The following is a 22,067-nucleotide window of genomic DNA, read 5'->3' as shown; positions in this document are numbered from 1 at the left end:
CACATAAACAGCTCTCATATAATTAACAGAATATTACTATGTCTTCATGAAGATGTTCAGAAAAGGCTTAAGGTCATGAAGGAGAGCTACCCCAGACTGAACGTTAAGGCCACCCTCTAGTTTTCAAGACTGTGTCAGCCTTGAAACAACAACACCACAAGCCTCTTGGGCACCTACAGGAAAAACTGAAATCAAGTCTCTCATTTTTAGACTATGGCGTCATCATGAAACACATCAGAACTTGGTCTGTTTTTGTAGAAAACAAGCATGACCAGAATCCTCTGATAGCCTATGAACAATGATTTCTCCCCTTGAGAGAAAAGCATGGATCTAAGTGACACCATTACTATAATGTGATTCCACAACTCTCCCCATAAATGTGCTCCTAAGTCCCTACGACTAGCTTTCCAAGGGTGTGCTTGGAAGAGTTGACTTCTATTTCATTTGCATCTCTTGCTTAGCTTTCAAATGTCACCTTGTCTGACCCAGATCACCATCACCAGGTATCTCATGCTGCGCACCTACCTCCTCCTCTTCCCTGGACTTCCCATGCTTCATAAACCGTGACCATTCTGAGTGAGACACCCAAGGTCAGGTCTAAGGAGATGGGATCAGGTAACTTCAGCAAAATCAAGAAAGGCATGACAGGTTTAACTGAAGGGGTTAAGTGGGATTAATAATTACTTACACCAATTAGGACTTTCTACAGAAAATAATGAAACACTAGTTCAAACAGTAAAGACGGTTATTACCTTAGATGACAGGAAGCCCACAGGCAGTATACTCCAGGTTTCATTCATCAGCTCAATGGCATGATGAAGGACTCAGGTTCTTTCCACAATTGGCCATGTCATCTCGGTGTGTTGGCTTTGTTTTCAAGCTGGCTCCTCACTGGTTCTAAGATGGCTGCAGCAAGTCTAGTCATTGCATTTGGACATGCTAATGTCCAGAAAAGTTGCCTCTTCCTCAAGTATATCATTCTCTTGCATTTTAAGAATTTTTTTAAGATTATATTTAAAATTATTGGCGTCTCTGTGCTTTCAATCTCTCTCATCTTTCCAAACCATGAATCACATCTATTAAAAACAAAATGTTGGTATAAAATAAAATTTTAGAAATAAACTTCATGGGGGGGCGCCTGGGTGGCTCAGTCATTAAGTGTCTGCCTTCAGCTCAGGTCACGGTCCCAGTGTCCTGGAATCGAGCCCACCATCAGGCTCCCTGCTCTGTGGGAAGCCTGCTTCTCCCTTTCCCACTCCCCCTGCTTGTGTTCCCTCTCTCGCTGTCTCTGTCAAATAAATAAATAAAAAATCTTAAAAAAAAAAAGAAAGAAACTTCATGGAATAGATGCTGAGTGAGCTGGGAATTTTTAAGAGTTGGATAGAGGGAGAGGTGCATGGAATAGTAGAAGGTGAGAATCTAGTGGGGCTTAAATCCTACAAGAATAGAAGTTTAGAACCAGGAACAAAAGTTTTGAGCCAGGACTTCTTGGCCTCTCCATTTTTTGTTTGTTTGTTTCTTCTTAATTCTAAAGGATTTGTATTTTAGAACTTGCCTTGGCTAAATTTTCTTAATCTTATGTTTTAAACTGTCTCATTTAATCAATAACAAGTACTCCACCATCTTTCAAATATCCATTTGAGGCATTTCATTTACTGAATACCAACTCCTTCCCTTCCAGAATATTTAACTGTGCCAACTGCAATATTTCTTTGAGTCATTAGGATCTCTGATTCACTCATCCTATAATGTGTTGACTGTTTATCACCCTATCATTTATCTTTCTTAGAACCAAAAAAACTTTCTCAGAAATTGCTAAGTAGACTGCCCCTCCTATCTCAGTGACTAGAATTTAGTTACATGCTCTTTCCTAAACCAAAACTGGCAAGAAAAATATAGTTACCAGGATTGGTTTAAACCAATCAGGACTTTTTCCTTAAGTGGGGACAGAGTGACCTTCCTGAGAGGTGAATACATACACATTGATTCCAAGAAAAAAGGGAGAATAAATGTTGAGTGGGTTAACTAATATAACTGCTATAGTATTATGTGCAACATTTATCCTTTTAGCCCCATCTACAAATGATACTTTTTGAGGTCACTGTTAATTTGTCAGGAATAGGTAGGTATCAGGAAAAGAAACACAAAGATAGCTCTCTTTCCACTTATATTCTAGAACTGGTTCTACTAAGTACTTGTTAGATGAGATGATTTTGGCAAGGCATCTAACCTCTCTTTGTTCTGATTTCCACATCCACAACATGATATAAATAGTGTTCTTCATAGGTCATAGGATAACTGGAAAGGTAAAATAATTATGTTGCATAAATACACAGCAATATTATTTCCACATTTTATCTTCCCACAGTTTGTTCTATCTCATTTATTCATTCATACATACACCCTTTTTTTTTTTTAAAAAAAACCCAATGTATTTATTTAATATATTTGTCACAAGGGCTCAACCAGAGACTTAATTTAAAAAACAGAAACAAAACAAAAATGACACCACAGCTTAAGATACAGAGTCCTAGACAGAAATGAAGAGAAAGACTATCTAAGGAGAAAATAAAAAGACAACACAAAGAGAGAGGCTGGACAGTCAGGGATCTTGGCTGGAGACCTGCTTCGAGTAGGTTTCTTGCAGATACTTCTTAAAGGCTGTGGGGTTTTTCCAGAGCTCGGCAGCATGCGTGTTCAAAGGACTATCAATGTTTGGTTCTCCTAGCAGGCTCTGGATGGACAGCAGGATGGTCCTGACATCATACAGGGCAGACCACTTGTCCTTCAGGATGTCCAGGCAGATATTTCCCTGGGTGTCCACGTTGGGGTGGTGGCAGGGTGGGAGGAACTTCACCGTGGGCGCGTTGTAAGGGTAGCCACTGGGGAACTCCAGCGAGAGCTTATACCTCAGGTCTTCATAAACCGTGCCTGCTGCCCCATGGATGGTCCACACCCATTTGAAAAGGTTGTCGGATTCAGGGAAGGCAGGGATGCCTTTGTCACCAGACATCATGAGGGTCATCAGCTCCTGCTGTAGCCTCTTGCCCACGGGGCCCCGGGCGGCGCCCCCGCTGGGCTGGGCTCCTTTGCGGGCGGCGGCGACGCTGGCGGCAGCTGGGTCGCGGTTCTGGGAGGCCGTCCCGGGCGCTGCGGGGAGAGACACAGGAACTCGGAGAGCACGACTGCAACTGCTACATACACCCTTTTAACAAGTAATTGCTGACAGTCTACTTGATGTAAGGGATGGATATTTAAGCATCAAAAAAGTTTTCACCACGGCTCTTGCATCTAAGGTATTAACCAAGAATGAGTTAGCAGCAACTGCTTTATCTCTTGGAATGCAGAATCAGACAAGGTAGTGCAGGATATAAGACAGGAAAGGTGGGGTAATGAAGGGTGTCGTTTATGGAACGATAATGATTGCTTCAATTGGAGTGTGAACTGTCCTGTTTACTAAAGTTGCTACAACCAAGTGTGTGAGTCCACAGATGCCAACACTGCTTTTCTAGCTTAGGTAATGTTGGATTTTAATACTTACTGATATACAATATAGGCAAGTAACTCAACCCAAGAAAGACGGATTTATGTTACAAGAAAATAGTAAACAGGGGCACCTGGGTGGCTCAGTCGGTTAATTGCCTTTGGCCCAGGTCATGATCCCCGGGTCCTGGGAGGAAGCCCCATGTTGGGGCTCTCTGATCAGCAGGGGGCCTGCTTCTCCCTCTCCCTCTGCCTGCTGCTCCCCTGCTTGTCCTTTCTTTCTCCCTCTCTCTCTCTCTCTCTCTGTCAAATAAATAAATAAATAAATAAATAAATAAATTTAAAAAATAGTGAACAAAAACTGAAAGACTGTTTCATGCATGGGCTACGGAGACAACATGAAATTGACATTAATGTACTAAGTAAAAAACGTTCTTCCTGATAAAGAGCTAATGAATAACTAACTTTTCTCTGAAAGTTCTCTGTTCTTGGGAATAAGGAAATACTGATGGCTTTAAAGTCAGCTAACCCATTGTCTTAAAGGTCAAATTGCTCAAGGAGATTTTCCAATTTTGGAAAACATTTCAGAAAAAATAATATGTTTAAACAATTGCTACTGTCTATGCTTGTTCTTGAAAAATACAGGGAAGAAGAGAAATTTTTTTCCCAAGATTTAGAACCCATTATTCATCTTTGTGATGGGATAACAAGATCTTTTGGAGGGGACTTCTGCAGGAAATTATGTCCCTGAGCAACAGTACTGGCATGTACAGGAAAATCATTACAGAACAGGAGGAGAAAGTGAAGAGCTACAGTTTCCTCCTATTAAATGGAAGCAGCAAAACACAGAAAGAATACTGGCAATTTAAACATTGTATCTGGTTTCCAAAATAGTTCAATGGATTTAGAACCAACATTTGATGGGAGGGAAGAATTCACATCAAAGTCCTAGGATGTGTCGAGACACTAGAAGAGAATCTTTGTCACTGCAAAATAACTTCCTTAGCAAGGCAAAACAGGGAATGTAAAAAAGCAAGTCACCTCCATCATTATGCACGGTTCGGTGAAGTTCTACTCATCAACTGAAACACAACGTTAAACAATTCAGCTTGGCTTTTATGTGCTGGGGAACAATGTAGTGGTTAGCTACCAGTGATGCTGATATTGTTCCTTTTGAACAAAGGTATCTTCTCTGTGGAGTCTGGTGATCTATGCAACCTCTACATTCAAGCGAGGGTTGAAGGGACTGATGTTGAAGCATGGATCACTCCAGCCCTGTCCATACACATGGACCCTTCTTCTGGCGGCTGTTTCTACTACAATAAAAAACAAATAAGCACTAAATCAATAACAAGGAAAGGAAAGATGAAACAGCAGGGCAGTAAGATAGTAGAGTTAAAACTTTCTTGGCATAGGCACAAAGTTAATTGCTTAATGTAGTTGTAAGATAACAAATATCTATGACAAACTGGCCATTGTCGGTTTACTTGGTTAAAGGAAAAGCGATAACAAGAAACATTTTAATTATGTTCAGTAAAAGTTACAAATTGATTTGGGGCCAGGAACTATATAAACTCTTTATGTAAACTGCCTCATTTAATCTTATCAACAACTGCACAATATAGGTATTATCCCCAATTTATAGATGAAAACAAATGGAGGCAACAGTTTAACTTGCTCAAGATCTCACAGATATTAAGTGATGAAGCTGGAATTTGAGAACCAGAAAGTCTAACTTCAGAAACTATGTTTTTAATCAATATGTTCTATGCTTACATAGACAGCCTACCCTATCCCCTAAAGCATTTAACCTTTTCTTTCTTTATTGTTTCTTCACCAGAAAGCCTCTTCTTTAGTAACATCTTTTAAAAAATATTATATATGTCTGTAACTTAAAATACTGTATTTGACACCATGCAATCTTAAGAATGGAACAACTATTTTAGAAGTCCTATGAATAAATAATCAGCAAAAATACTGTATTCTTTAATATAGTGGATTAGAAAAGTTCTACTTAAGACAAATTAGAATAATGTAGAATAGAACTCAACTTTTTTCTTTTCCACTCTAAAGGACACAACAGATAATGTTCACTTCTGGATAAAATCACACAACCACTAGCAATTCAAGTCTTTCATTCTCTGTTGGCTCCTCAGAGCTGGCCAACCAACTTTTTACTTGTTTCCCATTCCTCTCAGTTGCAAATCCTTTCCTATTTCTCTCAGTTCTAAATCCAATCCATTTCTACATTCCAAAGACCTAAATCCTATTCTCCCATCTCTTCAGACAATCTTGTCTATGTCACTGAGGAACCTGAGGCCATCAGGCTGGAAATCCACGAATTCCCTTCTGCTAGACCAACAAATGTATCTACATGTGCATCCATCCTTCCAATCTTCTCAGAAAAATAAGGTCTCCTCTTGTTGGCCCAAATCAAATTCTCTGTGCTCTTGGTTCCATGCTCTCATCTCTTCAAGGAATCTGAACCACTAATTTTCCATTCTACCTCTCATGTTGTCTCAGATTTGTCAAATACATTTGCTATCATGCTCACAACCTCACATGAGGAAAAGCGATCCATCCATGGTCTTTACCAAGACACAACCATGTTTTATACCATGCAAACTCCTGGGTACTAGCTGACTGGACAAGGTGGGCAACTACCTAAAAGGGCAGCCAACTTACAGACTGGCCAGAGAATTAAGACTGGCCTGACATGAAAAGATGAGCAGGGCCTATTGCCTATTTAAAACTTCTTAAAGCTACTCACTGCTTTAAGAATGAGAAACCCATTTTAAGGAAGATGAGTGGATTTTTATAATTAGGAAAGTTAAGAAATGATCTTTGATGCATGTCTTGCTTGTGGAAGTAATTTTAATGTTCAGTGGAAGTTTATAAAATGTAGTTGCTAGAGAGCTATGCATCTTAGCACAGGAATAACATATAATATTACTGAAACATTATTGATAAAAGTACCACTCATAGCAGCCTATTATGTGAATTTTAAATGTCGTCTATGATTCTCACAATAATTTCACAATGTAGGTTCTAATATTCCTAGTTTTCAAATAAGGAAACTAAGGCACAGAGAACTTGAGTTACTTCCTAAGGTCACTCAGTTAATGACTGGCCTGGCAATGGCAGAGCTTGGCATCTGGATCCAAGGCTTATATACTCTTTATATCCTCTTTATACTACCTCTGGATTTTTCCTAGTGAAAAACATGAAGGCATTGCTTAACTTTATCATTTGTCATCTTGGCCATAACAACAAAATGACTGGAGCTAGTTTAATAAATATACAAAAAAGCATAACATTAACAGATGAGGAATGAGAGGAAGGAAAAAAATCAAGCTAAAGGCAAATTAGTGTATAGGAATGTGCGTCATTGATTATGTATGTAGGTAGACAGGGTCTCTAAAGGTTACTTCATTAGGAAGGATGGTGCCTTTGGGAAGACTCAGTACCTCCTGAGTATACAAAAGATCAGGCATGAGAGGTGATCATTATTAGGCACATATATTAAGCAAAATATAATGACGCGCAACTGGCACAAATGCTTGCTGAATGCACTTCGAAATATCATCAGGCATTTCAGCCTGTAAAATGTAAGGGTTAGGAAAGTCCATAAAGAAAAGGTAGATGTTCACCAAATATTAATTTGAGCAAAGTTCTGTGAAAATATCACTGAACCGTGGATATTCTACAAAGTGGCATCTCGAAAAAAGAACATCTGTCAATGGAAAGATGGCTTCCTGCTACAGAATGTCTTAAAATTTGCAGCGTCCAAGTTGGAATCTATTCTTGATTTTACACCATTTTGTTCAGTGGTTAACATTTAGAGGTACACCTCTCTGAACCAGAGACACCTCAACAAGGTGAAAGGTAATTAAGATAGAGATGGGCTTACCAAGAGCAATTTAGTAGTGTCTCTGAAGGAAAAGCTCCATTACAGAAACAGATGACTTCTTTAATCTTTAGTCTTTTCCCAACTAGTGTACAAATTGGTGGTCAAGTGGAGAAACCAAGGTATTGTTCAGATTTATGATTTTTTTCCTTGGATCAAAGATTCTTGAGCGCTAACCTATGACAACACGTAGCTGCTGACGAGTATGTAGTTACACCGGAGCAGAGTTTCAGCTTGGAGTGGCGGTAAATAGAGAGCATGTTTGCTCCATATAGCAGATTAGCTCATACTTAATAATGCAGCCAATCACGGGCTATGATTCATCACAAGTGATCATGGTTGTGCTGAAAGCCTCTGATGCCAACACGCACAATCCTTCTAAAATGCCGTGTCGCTGGGCTCAGTGAGCTCCGCTAGCCCGGGTCCAGACACTACCAAAGGCTCGGGAATTGGATTTCCTGGAGAACAGAGCCTCTCTCCGGTTCTGGTGCGCCTGGCTGCACGCTATTTTCAAACTCCAACCAGAGAACACGTTTGGACTTCGGGAGGCAAGCTGGGGCAGGGCCCAGGGATCTACTCTGTGAACAGCCTCAGGCGCTCTGGTGGTTCAGAGAGCACGTTTTCAACACCGCAGGTGAACGGGGCGGGGGCGCACGAGTCAGCCACTGTAAGGTGTCCTGTGTGGCCGGTCTCCGAGACGCGGGCTCTTTCCCGCCCCAGAGCATTCGAAAGAGCAGAGCAGTGGTTGAGTCAGCCCCGGAGACGCCTGCCCCAAGGAAGCTCGCCCCAGCTCCAGCCCAGCCACAGGTCTCCGAAGCTCCCCGGCGTTTCGTGCCGGCGCCACCCGAGCCGGAGGCGGGGGTCTCCAGGAGCCCCCCTCCCGAGCGCCCGGCCGGTGCCGCGCCGCGCCGCGCAGCGAATCCTGGGTGCCCAGAGCCAGGCCGGAAGCGCCGTCCGGGCCCGCCCCCTGCCCGCCCCCTGCCCGCCCCCTGCCCGCCCCCTGCCCGCCCCCTGCCCGCCCCCTGCCCGCCCCCTGCCCGCCCCCTGCCCGCCCCCTGCCCGCCCCCTGCCCGCCGGAGACGGAAGTCGCGACCCCCGCTGGACGACGCCCTCCGCGGGCTGCGCCGCACCATGCTCCGCGGCCCGCGCCGCATCATGCTCGGCGGCCCCGAGCGCCTCGTCAAGGTCTCCGTGGCACCGGTCGCGGCCCTGGCTGTGGCGCTGCTCTCGTCGCTCTCGCGCTGCTCCCTCCTGGAGCCGGAAGACCGCGCGGTCTCGGCGCTCAGCCCCTACTTCGGCACCAAGACCCGCTACGAGGATGCCAACCCCGGGCTGCTGCCGGACCCCGAGGCGCCGCGGAGGGACCCTGAGCTGCTGGAGGACACCTGCACCCCGGTGCAGCTGGTCGCCCTCATCCGCCACGGCACCCGCTACCCTACGGCCAAGCAGATCCGCAAACTGCGGCAGCTGCACGGCCTGCTGCAGGCCCGCCGGCCCGGCGACGGGCGCGCTGGCCCCGCAGGCGGCCGCGACCTGGGCGCCGCGCTGGCCGACTGGCCGCTGGGGTACGCGGACTGGATGGACGGGCAGCTGGTGGAGAAGGGGCGGCAGGACATGCGACAGCTGGCGCTGCGCCTGGCCTCCCTCTTCCCGGCTCTCTTCAGCGTCGAGAACTACGGCCGCCTGCAGCTGGTCACCAGCTCCAAACACCGCTGCGTGGACAGCGGCGCCGCCTTCCTGCAGGGGCTGTGGCAGTACTACCACCCGGGCCTGCCGCCGCCCGACGTCGCAGGTGCCGGCCCGGGGCCGCCGTGGGCAGGGTCCCCTGGCTCGGTCCCCTCTCACTCCTCCGTCCCCCGGGTGGCCATCCCGCGGCGCGTGTTCGGGGCTGGGCGGCCTGTCTCCCTTGTCCGCATGCACATTCATCTGTCGGTCCGTCAGGGATGCAGTGGACCCCTTCCAGGGGCTGGACGCGGTAGCGGGCGTTGGGGCACCCGACAGGAGAGGAGACCTACTTTTACTTTTTTTAAATGACGTATGGGTTCTGGGCCCACATCCTGTTTCAGGAAGCGACTCAAACTTTCTTTACTGCTGTGCTTTTTTCTCTGTTGTGATGTTGTGTATACTGTAGACTTACCCTCCCTGTCGCTGTGGGTCCCGGTCACACTCGGTACTTGCCTAATTTATTCCATTACTTTTGCAGAACTGGAGAGATCATCTAGTGGGGCCCTTGTACTCCACAGGTGGAAGAAGCTGAGCCCAAGGATGTGCCTTGTTGATTGTCCTTGGTTAGTCTGAGGACCAGAGTCAGGCCTGGAATCCATGTCCCCCCCCCCCCTCAGAAAATGTTTAATAGTCACAGATTCTAAGAATAACAGACACCTAACGCCTGCTATATGGTTTTGTGCCAGGCATGCCTGACATTTATTTCACTAAATCCTTACAAAAGCCCTCTGAGGTTGGTAGTATTTTCCCCCTACCTAACAGATGAGGAAATTGAGCGACAGGAACACTAAATAATGTGCCTAATTTCGTATGGCTAGGTATGGACCCAGGAAATCTGATTTAGAGCTTGGTCTCTCAACCCTTAGACTCTACAGCGTCCGTTCACTCTGTAACTTCGGAGTAAGGGTGGAAATAATATAACATGTTTGTGTCCGAGAGATGAGCAAGTGTTAATATTTTCTTGGCCAGTTTTCAGATCAGAGATGAGGTGAGACATTGTTTAGCTTTAAACCCAAGTGAAAAATAAATTAGAAGTAGACTGGTTTGTCATTTTTCCAGTAGCATCCTCTCTTAACACAGTTCAACCATCTCCAAGAGGTGGTTCTGTTGATTGTGTGTCATGTTACTGCTATGTGGGTGGTTCTCTTGGCTGACTTGTTTACTCACTTGTTGAATTGTGCTTTTTAGTGATTAAGTGAAAATTCCCCACAAATCTGTTAAATTAAGTGAACATGCAAAGCAGAATATACTTCGCTATGGCCCAGTGTTTATAGTGTATACCAAAAAGGGGCTACTGGCCCTCCTGGGATGAGGTCTTAGAGATTGAACTCTTTGCCTAGCTATTTCATTATCTCTCTCTCTTTTTCTATATATATGTATATATAATTGTAATTGCTTGTTGTGTACACCTGGGCTTTCAAGGGACTCCACTGAATCAGATTTTGTATTAGCAGCAAAAGGACAATACCTTTGTTTCTGTTTACAGAGTAGCGGTAATGAGTTAATAGCAAGGACAAAGAATCCGGATCCACTTGGGAAATTGTATTTTGAGGCCACAGTGAGAGGACAAAGGTCACCTATTTTCCGAGTCAAGCTGTTTTACTATAATCCAGTTGGCAGTGACATTGGGCAGAATTACACATTTCAGGAGGTCCTGAAACGGACACGCACACATACATATAAATACGTTTTTTCACACCCACATCCAAAGCAAAACACTATGACCGATTTGATTTTCTCATTTTGTATACAGCAGTAGTATTTTTGGTGTGCTTTTTGTGGTAAATTATTGGGGAAATGATTGAAATCGATGTGTTTTGAATGACTGAAAAAACTTAAAAGGCACCCCAGTAGTTGAGGCATGATTGCAGATGCTTTTATAATACATATTTGCTGCCAAATTGGGAAAATAATAGAACTTAGTGATTCTAAATGGAAAGCATCTGGGAGCTTTAGTTATAAAATAAACCAAAAGCAGAAGCACCAAGCACCATGAAATACAGAAGACCTGAAATGTTGATGTTTTGTGCTGTTGTCAGTAGTTTTTGTCCAAAGCAGTCTTTTGTAAAGTAACATAGCGTTGGGAAAGTTAATAGAGAAAATAAAATACACTATGTCGGCTTTGGCTTAGAGGAGAAAAACAGATTTGATCTGCTGAATCAGTCTCTCAACATTGTAGTTAGGAACTTTGCTAGTTTTCAGTTTGCTTTCTCAAGTTTTCTGTGCCCGACAGAAACGGTACTTAACAGAACAGATTTCTGCACTTCTTAGGATTTTCATGTCTAATTATTTTTGTTTTCTTTCAGAAAACACTTATTTCAGCCACCTTTTTTTTTCACTGTGTAGTAATGCCATAACATCTCATCTCTGATTCTGTGTTTCTTTAGTCTTTTCTAGCATATACTCTCATGAGTTACCGTCATTACAAATGGGGAGTAGTTTTGCCCTGTCTTTCTTGATTAGTTTGTGCTTATTTCAGACATGCCAATAAATAAGCAGGTTTTTAGTGTTCTTTTTCACACTTGAAACAAAATTTTCAGTAATCTGAGATTATCATTCATGTTGGTGGTGTGTATATAAATATGTATAAACAATTTTTTTTTCTGTTTCAGACATGGAGTGTGGACCTCCAAGAATTAATGATAAACTAATGAGGTTCTTTGATCATTGTGAGAAGTTTTTAACTGAAGTGGAAAAGAATGCTACGGCTCTTTATCATGTAGAAGCCTTCAAAACTGGACCAGAAATGCAGAACATTTTAAAAAAGGTTGCAGCTACTTTGCAAGTGCCAGTCAACAATTTAAATGCGGGTAATGTGCCCATTATCTTTCATTCGAACTCTGAAATAATTTAAATGGTTCTCAACTCTGAAAATAAGAAGATAGGGAAGCATAAAGTAATTCCTTTTAAAGGCCCACAATTGATTTTACATTAAGAAAATAATACGTTCTAGGTCAAGAAAATTGTATATCTCATGCTTACTGTTTTTTTTTTAAAGATCTTTAAAATTTTTTTATTAGAGAGTACAAACAGGGGGAGCGGCAGGCCGAGGGAGAAGGAGAAGCAGGCTCCCCGCTGAGCATGGAGCCCGATGTGGGGCTCGATCCCAGGACCCCAGGATCCCGACCCGAAGGCTGACGCTTAACCGTCTGAGCCACCCAGGCGCCCTCATGCTTAATGTTTTGAGATTCATATACTTCTTTGAGCTTTATGTAAATTAATGTACAGGATTCTTGCTATATCCTGGAATCTTTTTTTTTTTTTTGCGAGCAGTGGTATATAAAGCTTCAACTCTAAGCATTATTTATATAAATTATATTTTTTAATTATTTTCTCATAAAATGATAAAAGTAGAAAATTATATAAAATTCCTTAGCTTTTGAAGCCATTCAGAAGTGTGTGTGTGTTAATGTTTTGAGGAGGGGTGTTAGAAAGTGAAAAAAGCAAAGTACTTTGGGTATTTTCTTTGAGGCTTTTAAGCCTAGAGATGCTAAAATGAGCACTTGTGTCTGTCAAAAGGTCTTGCGGTGGACAGGCTGCCTGTTGCACTTTGTCATGCAGCCTGGTACCCCAGGTGGTGAAAGGGGGCCCTATTAATAGCTGCTGGGAAAGCAGGTGGGAAGGCAGGGCACATGCTCACCTACCAACAGGAAACGTAGAAAAGATAATGGGATTTTTCTCTGATTTCTAAGAATTCATAATTCATACAGCAAATGTTGACATACATACAAAGATTGTGGGTTTCTTATATTGTGAATAAATTTCCAAAAAGCTAGAAGTAGGAGATGTTGGGAAAATAATAGACTAGAATCATGGAGCTTGAATGCTTTATAAGCCATCAAAAAAGTGAAGATGCCTGGACTAGAATTTAAAATTGAATTTTTTCTCTTTCCCCAAAGTGGCTAAACATTGTGGCCATCTACAGGGCTTTAAAAATTATTTATTTTAGGGACGCCTGGCTAGTTCAGTTGATAGAGCAGGTGACTCTTGATCTCAAGGCCGTGAGTCCACATTGGGTGTGGAGATTATTTAAAAATAAAATCTTTAAAAAAAATTATTTTAGTGGGAAGTAATTTAAGCCTGTAGATAATAATAAAGGCTGATACAAAGAATGAATGTCCATATACCCACAACTCAGTTTTATCAAATTTTAACATGCTGCAATTAGTTGCTTTAAATGAATTGTCCCTCGGTGCCTCTCCAGGATTTTATTTCTCCTTTTCTTCCCAGCTGTAGTCATTGTCAAGAATTGAACATTTAAATCATCCTATGTCAGTTTTTATATTTATGTTTCTATACATAAATGGGATATTGTTTTGCAGGTTTTAAAACTTTTATGATCTCAGTCTGAAATTTGATAATACGCACGTGTGCAAGCAGGGGGAAGGGCAGAGGGAGAAGCAGAGCAGGGAGCCTGACGCACGGGACTAGATCCCAGGATCATGACCGTGAACAGACACTTAGCCCACTGAGCCACCCAGGGGCTCCTCAACTTTTTATTTTTTATTTAATGTGTGTGATTTTAGTCCTACATTTTTTTTTTTTAAAGATTTATTTATTATTTATTTTGAGAGAGTGAGAATGAGAGAGAGAGTGCATGAGAGGGGGGAGGGTCAGAGGGAGAAGCAGACTCCCTGCTGAGCAGAGAGCCCGATGCGGGACTCGATCCCGGGACTCCAGGATCATGACCTGAGCCGAAGGCAGTCGCTTAACCAACTGAGCCACCCAGGCGCCCTAGTCCTACATTTTAAACTTTATGTACCAAATTCCTTTATATAACTATACCAGTATCTAGCTATTACTTGGTTAGCAGAGGGTTAGACTGTTGAAGATTTTTTTTTTTTTTTAAGATTTTATTTATTTATTTGACAGAGAGACACAGTGAGAGTGGGAACACAAGCAGGGGGAGTGGGAGAGGGAGAAGCAGGCTTCCCACGGAGCAGGGAGCCGGTTGCGGGGCTTGAGCCCAGGACCCCGGGATCATGACCTGAGCCGAAGGCAGACGCTTAACGACTGAGCCACCCAGGTGCCCCTGTTGAAGATTTTTTAAAAAACAATTTTTAGTCTCAGATTATTTGTGTTTTGCTGATGGGGTAACTGAGAGCAACTTCTTTCGGGGGGCAATATAAGTATGGTGGTGAAAATCATGGGTTCTGGAATTGGACTGTTTGTATTTGAATCTTGACTCTGTTATACTGTTGATTACCTCTGTGGTCTTTACAAGTTAATTAATAGTTCTAGGCCATAGTCTTTCTCTATAAAATGGGTATAGGAAGTGTACCTTTCTTTTAGGATTATTGCAAGGATTATATGAAATTAATTCATGCAGAGCATTAGTACAATGCCTGGCAGAGTAACAGCTCAAAACTATTGTAGCTATTTAAATCCTTTTGTTTTTAACATGGAGGGATGATGATGTATGTATTTACTGTAACTCATTTTTACTTAGCAGTATATCTGTCTCATGTAAATCTGTCTCATTTTATTGAATTCCATGTGATTTCATAGGATATCTGATTCAGGTTCTAGGTCAGTGATAGTTAGAAACTTACTTAACCCATCAGATTTTACTGGTGGAGGGGACTGGAGCTAATACACTGCAAATTTTTTTTGTAGGAGATCATTTTCCTACTGAGGTTTTTCTTAGTTTTTCACCCTTTCAAATAATGCTGTGGTGAACATTTTTATAATCTGGTTTTTGCCCTTGAGAATTTATAAGGTGAATAACTGTCGGTGGAACTGTTGGGTTAAGGACAATGAATATTTTACACCTTGACATATACTTCCAAATTGTTCTCTGAAAGTGTAGAAATTTATATCAACGATATATGAGAATGCTCATTTTTCCCTGTCTTATCCAGCAGTGGCTATTATTAGTCATTTTGATTTTTTGCCAATTTGATTAATGAAAAATAGTATCCAGCTTTAATTTGCATTTCTTGAATCACTTGTGAAGATGAGCATGTCTTCCTGTGTCTGCTAGCTACTTGCATTCCTTCTGGGGTTTGCCTCTTCCTTATCTTGTCCATTTCTGTCAGATTATTTTTATGTTTTTCTTGCTCTTTATGTGTTATAGATATATTAATTACATATCCTTTAACTTTGCTTGACAAAGGATAAATCCTTTGCTTATTGTATATTGCTGACATTTTCTCTTGATTAGTTGCTCACTTTTTAGGTTTAGATGTCTCTGGTACCCATTATGTCTTTCATATAGCCGCGTCTGTATTCATCCTGGCATTTCAGTGTTGTCTTTTGCCTAGGAATCCTCTCTCACTCCAAGATTATTCTATTTTCTAGTGTCTTCCTTTATCTTGTTTTTTTAATGTTCATTTTTTTTTTAAAGATTTTATTTATTTATTTGACAGAGACAGTGGGAGAGGGAACACAAGCAGGGGGAGTGGGAGCGGGAGAAGCAGGCTTCCCGCAGAGCAGGGAGCCCGATGCGGGGCTCGATCCCAGGACCCTGGGACCATGACCTGAGCCGAAGGCAGACACTTAACGACTGAGCCACCCAGGCACCCAGTTTTTTAATGTTTAAATCTCTGATCTATCTGAAATATTTTTGAGGTTCCAAAAGACTGGCCAAGAAGTCAGCATGGTCATAATAGTCGGGTCAGGGCTGTAACGCCTCATGAGAGTTCCACCTGTTTTGCGGGTGGGAAGATTGAGACCCGAGAGGCTGGAGCCACCTGCTCCGGATGATTAGTGGCAGAGTTAGGTCTCAAAGCCTGTCGTCCTCTGAAGTGTTTCTTGGTGAAATTTATCTGTCAGCTTCCTTCCAGTTAAAGAATAGACCATTAGGATTGACTTTCATTGTTTCAGAACTAGAACTTTGAGTGTGTATGAGCCAGGTTCTTTTCATCAAACATCCATGGTACTTAGAAGTCACTATATTATGTTAGGTATTAGGATTATCAACCCTTTCATTTATCCAAGCAAAGTTTTTATTATTTTATTTATTTTTTTTTTTTTAAAGATTTTGATTTTTTGCCAGAGAGATACACAGCGAGAGGGAACACAAGCAGGGGGAGTGGGAGAGGGAGAAGCAGGCTTCCTGTGGAGCAGGGAGCCTGATGCGGGGCTGAGCCCGATGTGGGGCTCGATCCCAGGACCCTGGGATCATGACCTGAGCTGAAGGCAGACGCTTAACCATCTGAGCCACCCAGGTGCCCCTCAGGCAAAGTTTTTAAATGGCTTTTATGTGTGTTCTCAATTAAATATTCTTTTTATACTATATACGGCCTTAGGGAAGTTCTTTAAACTCCAGCCTGGTTCCTTGGGAATGAGGAAAGACACTGAAGGTAAAAAGCCCTGCAGTGGCTTCCTTTTTCTCTGTAGCATTGAGTAGCAGCCACATGCCTGTGACCGAATAGCACAGCCAGCTCTCCTAGCCAGGGACTTGGTGCCCTACCCTTCTCTTCAAAACCCAGGGGTATGTAAAGGTAATACAATCAGCTCATTTGCAATGTAAAAATCCCAGGTAACTTAATCTGAAATCTGCTGCCTGCCTGAGCAACTCAGTCTGAACAAACGGATGCTGTAAGCACGCTCTGTCTCTGCAGTCTGTGATTTTTCCCTCTTTGTTTCTCTCCTTCTTGACCCTTGGTTCCCCTCCCTCCTGACCCCCGGTTTACTCTGCCGCCCTCCACCTTCTGCAGTCTTCGCTCCGTTTTGTACCCTTCTCTCTGTAATCCTGCCCAATAGTTAGAACATGAAGTGTCGTGTCCTTAAGAGAACTGTTCAGTAAATGTACTTTGTTATTCCTCATTTTCAGATGGGGACTAAAAGCTTTTAGAACTTTAGCTTCCCTCCTCCAGCCCTCTAAAATGAACAAAATCAAGTTACATTTAGCGAGTTCTTGGGTTAGACCCTGTTGGATTTGGTAGGCAAACATGCTCTTAACAAGCACATTACTTTTAAAACCAGAAAAAATTGTAACTTTTAGTTACCAGTTAAATGTCTTCATTTCATTGGACTGAAATTTCTACCTCCTCATGGTTTCTTCCTGACAGCTCCAGGTCCGCCTGTTTGGATTGTACAGAGTGGGTCTTAATTCTCTGATAGGAAAAAGCCGAATCACCTTTTCTCTGTGCTGAACCCACCCAGATCCTTGGACCATACTGCATGTGGCATTCTGTAGCTCTTTAGCCTTTGGAAGATGATGGAGAACAGTGACTCACGAATTTTACTTTTCTTTTTTCCCCCCAGATTTAATTCAGGTAGCTTTTTTTACCTGTTCATTTGACCTGGCAATTAAAGGTGTTAAATCTCCTTGGTGTGATGTTTTTGACATAGATGACGCAAAGGTAAGTATTACTTTTGTGGTTTCTTTGCCTTTTTTTTTTGCATTATTTTTGTTGTTGTTGTTGTTGTTACTTGAAGCGGCTTTTCAAAAAACAAGCAGGCAGGGAACATGAACTGTCTTTGACTAACTTACAATTTTCCTTGCAGAGGGGATGAATTGTTCAGATGGGGTCTACATATAGTTTGGGTTCAGAAGACTTTAGAAAACATTCTTCCATGGTGATTTGATTAGATTAAATTCCCGTTTTACCCATCATCAGATTTTGTTGCTGGAAAGGATTGTAGAGCTATTAAAATACAAATTCCCTTTAAAGGAAGCCAGATCTCAGAGAGGAGGAGTGGTTTTTCAAATACCTAACTTTTCTTTTTTGATAGTTTTCTTCAGGGTAAATTGAGCTCAGTGTTCTACCCGGTGATGGCAGTAAGTTCTCCACAGTATCTGTCTGCCTGCTTCATATTTCTTTTCTTTCCTCTTCATTCAGATTGCTTCTTTTAGACTCTAGAAAGAAGGCCAGACAGGGCTCAGCTGACTTTAAGGGAGGCAGATTCTGGTCATTTCTGGGATGTTGGGAGCCAGAGAGGTAGGGTAGGAGAGTGTTAATTGTTTTTGTGAGCATTGAGGATAGTAGCATTGGATAGAATTCTGGTGTTTCTATGGATCATTCAGGAATGTGGACTTTTGAAACTTCAGTCATCTCTTGCATACATATAAAACGTTCAGTATGCCGTGTGAAAATCAATTATTAACTTCAAAACTTAACATCAAATTTTGAAAAGAAGCGTACTGTTTACCAGATACCAGCAGACTTTTAAGCCAAGAGCTAATGTACATTTGAGGATAAACAAGTAACATTTGTTACTCAAAGACCAGAGTGACCATAGTCAGATTAAAGGTAGGTTTATGTGTTTCTGGGCTCATGTGGGAATGGGGCTTAGCCCCTGAGTTGGAAGCAGAGGAGAGGACCCTCAGTGGATGACTGCTCTCAGACGCTGAGCACCAGCGGTAATGGGTGCCGTCTCTTTCCCCTCTGTCTGCTCCTGTCCTCTCACTGCCCAAGACTCATCTCTTAGAAACTTCCTGACCATAAAATTAATAATTATGCCAGTATAGGTATAAACTGAAACTTATAGTCACCATTTACATGGGTCAAAATACTTCCCTCCCTTTTCTGCCTGCCCAGATTGCTCTAGGGAAAAAAGTTGATAAACAGAAGTAACTTTGAGTACTGTGTAAATGGTTGTTGGGCGTTGGCTAAGGGAAAGTCACCTCTTAGCAGAAGAACAACTTCATTTGCCCAGGTTACTGCCCTTGGTGGGATGCTTGGCATGTGCTCACCGGGCCCTGCTCTCTGCACTGCTCCTGTCGCGCGCACCTCAGTCCCTGTGGTGTCTTCCAAGTACCAGCGGCTTCTGGTTTAAACGCAAGCTGCTTTCCCCGTGCTGAGGATGCGCACCTCACATCCTAGCCAGCCTCCACCTCTTCGTCCTTGGGACACCTGCTGCTTTCCCTCCCTGTTCCTTATTTGAATCCTTCTCCTTTGAAACATTTGACTCTTGCTTTTTGTGCATCTGTCTCTTCTGGGAGGTAGTTTGACATACTCCGAAAACCCTGGAAGTCATGATCTGGGTTCAAGTTGCACTTGGGCTTCCTGTACCTTGATTCCCACATCTGTTAGAAGATGGAACTATTGGGTTACTCAGGTACACCCCCTATAATTCTAAGATTCTATGCTACTTGACTTTTTCTCTCCCCTGCCCTTTTTGGGGATTATCCTTTTGTCTCTTTATTATTGCTTATGAAGAGTTTCTCTCCTTTTTTTTTTTTCCTGCAACTTACTTTGAAAAATTTCAAACTGACAGAAATTGAAAGAATGATACAGTAAACACATTCTTCACCTATATTCACCAGTTGTTACCCTTTCTTTGCCACATTTGTTTTTCACATTCATTTTCAAGGAGTTTCTCATTGCTGCCGTAATGAATTACCACAGATTTGGTGGTCTAAAACAATAACAATTTATTATCTTACAGTTCTGGAAGTCAGATATTCACAATGACTCTTACCACGCTAAGAGCAAGATGCGAATAGTGTGTTCTTTGTGGAGCTCAAGAGGAAAGTCTGTTCCTTGCCTTTTCCAGTCTCTGGAATCACTGTTTTTTAAATCCCTCTGACCCCTGCTTCTGTGCTTGTGTGCCCTACTCCTGACTGTCCTTCCGAACTGCTCACCTCGGCACATGTACGTAGCCCAGGATAATTTTCTCATTTTAAGATCCTTAATCACACCTGCAAATTCCCTTTTATCACGTAAGAGAGCAGAGTCATAGGTTCTAGGGATTAGGAGGTAGGCATCTTTGGGGGCATTTATTCTGTCTACCGCGTATATATAATCTTTTTTCTTTGCAGACATCAAAAGCACTTCACCCTTAAATACTTGGGTATGTATCTAAAAAAAAAGAACATTCTGCTACATAGACAAAATATAATTTTTTGACACATATATGTAATAGTGCAATATTAGCTAGTATATAGCCAATATTGAAGTTTTCACATTTGTCTTAATAAGGTTCTGTATTTAGAGCTTTTTTTTTTTTCTTTAAATACAGGGTCTAATGAAGGATCATTCATTGCGTTTACTTGTCATGACTTTTCAGTTTCCTTTAATCTAGAGAAGTACTCCAGCCTTTTGTCTTTCATGCATTGGCATTTTTACAGGCACCTCAGCCTTTTTTTTTTTTTGGCAGAATGCCTTTGTGTCTGATTTTGAACTTTTGATTAGATTAAGGTTTAAGCATTTTTGACAAGAATACTGTGTAAGTGATGTGTCCTCAGTGCATGTCTTTTTGTCACATTATTGATGATGACATGTTTGATCATTTGATTAAAGTGATGCCTGGCAGACTTCTCCATTGCGGAGGTACTTTTTTACCTTTGTAAATAAAGAACTTCTTTATTTAATTGACTGTGATCTGAAAATTTGAAATACATGTTTATTAAATTAATTGATTAAAACCTTCCTTTTTATATATTAAAAAGCAAGTAAGTTTCATTTAAAAATACAAAGTTCTCTTTTGATTTATGTTTCCTATGATTATTTTCTTTTTCAGTGATTTGATAGAAAATAATTTATCTCTGCTTAGAACTTTTCACTGTGAAATAGGTTTATATACTGAAGTATTTACAGATGAAATAAAGTGATGTCTGAGATTTGCTTCAGAATAACCCAGTGGTGGGGCGCCTGAGTGGCTCAGCATCTTCCTTAATGCTCAGCCAGTTGAGCCACACATGGGCCTCTCAGATAAATAAATAGAATCTTAAAAAAGAAAGAAAGACTAATCCAGTGGTGCTAGTGGGAGATAAATAGAACAGGATTGGGCAAATGTTGATTTTATTGAAGTGGGATGATGGGTACACTGGGGTTCATTATATTACTGTTCACTGTTTTTCACATGTTTGAAATTGTTTGTTAAAATATTTTTAAAAATTAAAAGTGAACAGACATTTATGAAATTCTGAGAATTACAGAGATCATTAGATATCCAGAGCCTTGTCAAATGCTGGACCATGTGTGCCTTCATTAAGCAAGTCTTGTTCGGGTGCCTGCTCTGTGCTAGGCACATGGTTGGAATGGAAGATTCTAACATAACAGGCATTGTCCCTCTTTAAGGAGTGGAAGACACAAACATTGTAAGGCAGTGGGGTGGCTATAATAGAGGCATATGGAAGGTACAGGGGTGCATAAAGGAGAAGGTTGCTGTAATGGCAGTCATTCTTTGTAAAAGAAATGACACATGAACTAGGTGCTTTTATGTGGCATGGCTTTTTGCAACTTTGTGTATATCTTATACTGTAATGAGGGTACCTTGATTTTCTGTCTCTTCTGGAGTCGGTTTGGGTATTTAATATTTTCTCATAAAAATCATTCCGGTTTGGGGCTCCTGGATGGCTCAGTGGGAAGTCTGACACTTGATTTTGGCTCAGGTCATGATCTCAGGGTTGTGAGATCAAGCACTGCCGTGGGACTCTGAACTGGGTGTGGAGCCTGCTTAAGATTTTCTCTCCCCTCCCTTCCCCCCCAGTTGCATGTGCACTTGCTCTCTCTCTCTCTCTCTCTAAAAAAAACAATCCTCCAGGTTTTCAGATTTATTTGTAGAGTTTGGCAAATTTATCTCACAGTGTTTTTAAGGTTTATTTATTAATTTTGGAGAAAGCACGTGCACGAGCTGGGGGGAGAGGGAGAGGAGAATCTCAGGGCTCGATCCCAGGACCCTGAGATCATGACCTGAGCCAAAATCAAGAGTTGGACACTTAACCGACTGAGCCACCCTTGCGCCCTTCTCTTGCAGTTTTTTAAACAAAATATATTTCCCCTCTGTATCTGAGATTATTTCCATACTATTATTACTTGTGTATTTATTTGTTTTTTCATGGTTTTCTTCATTATACTAATTTAGTGTTTACTTTTTTTTTTTTTACAAGTAATGGTTTACCTTAAATCGCCCACCTCTTTCTTTTTGTATCTAGTTTTTATTCAACATTGTTTTTATTCTAAGATTTTATTTATTCATTTGAGAGCAGAGAGAGAGCACAAGCTGTGGGGTGGGGGGAGAGGGAGAAGCCGACTCCCCGCCGAGCAGGGAGCCCAGC

At 41.9% G+C, this 22,067-nt stretch overlaps 1 protein-coding gene and 1 pseudogene across 2 annotated transcripts in view; one reads left to right on the top strand and one right to left on the bottom strand.

Annotated features, from left to right (window-relative positions):
• Positions 1-2,430: 2,430 nt before the first annotated feature.
• Positions 2,431-3,162, bottom strand: LOC114210328 (ubiquitin-conjugating enzyme E2 C pseudogene; annotated as a pseudogene).
• A 5,314-nt stretch (positions 3,163-8,476) lies between these two features.
• MINPP1 (multiple inositol-polyphosphate phosphatase 1) overlaps positions 8,477-22,067 on the top strand; it is a 46,728-nt gene continuing 33,137 nt past the window's right edge. The window contains exons 1-3 of one of the 2 annotated variants that reach the window (XM_028104591.2): positions 8,477-9,182; positions 11,728-11,925; positions 17,327-17,424. In XM_028104591.2, the coding sequence (XP_027960392.1) occupies positions 8,522-9,182; positions 11,728-11,925; positions 17,327-17,424 (957 nt within the window). In that variant the 5' untranslated portion in view covers positions 8,477-8,521. The remainder of the gene's footprint in view (positions 9,183-11,727; positions 11,926-17,326; positions 17,425-22,067) is intronic. The other variant, XM_028104592.2, reaches the window with a different exon arrangement.

This window comes from Eumetopias jubatus, unplaced genomic scaffold (genome assembly GCF_037043125.1).
Source record: "Eumetopias jubatus isolate StellerSeaLion01/CBP00866 unplaced genomic scaffold, mEumJub1_p1.0 scaffold_17, whole genome shotgun sequence".
Classification (NCBI taxonomy): Eukaryota; Metazoa; Chordata; class Mammalia; order Carnivora; family Otariidae; genus Eumetopias; species Eumetopias jubatus.
This window is presented reverse-complemented; position numbering and strand designations above follow the sequence as displayed.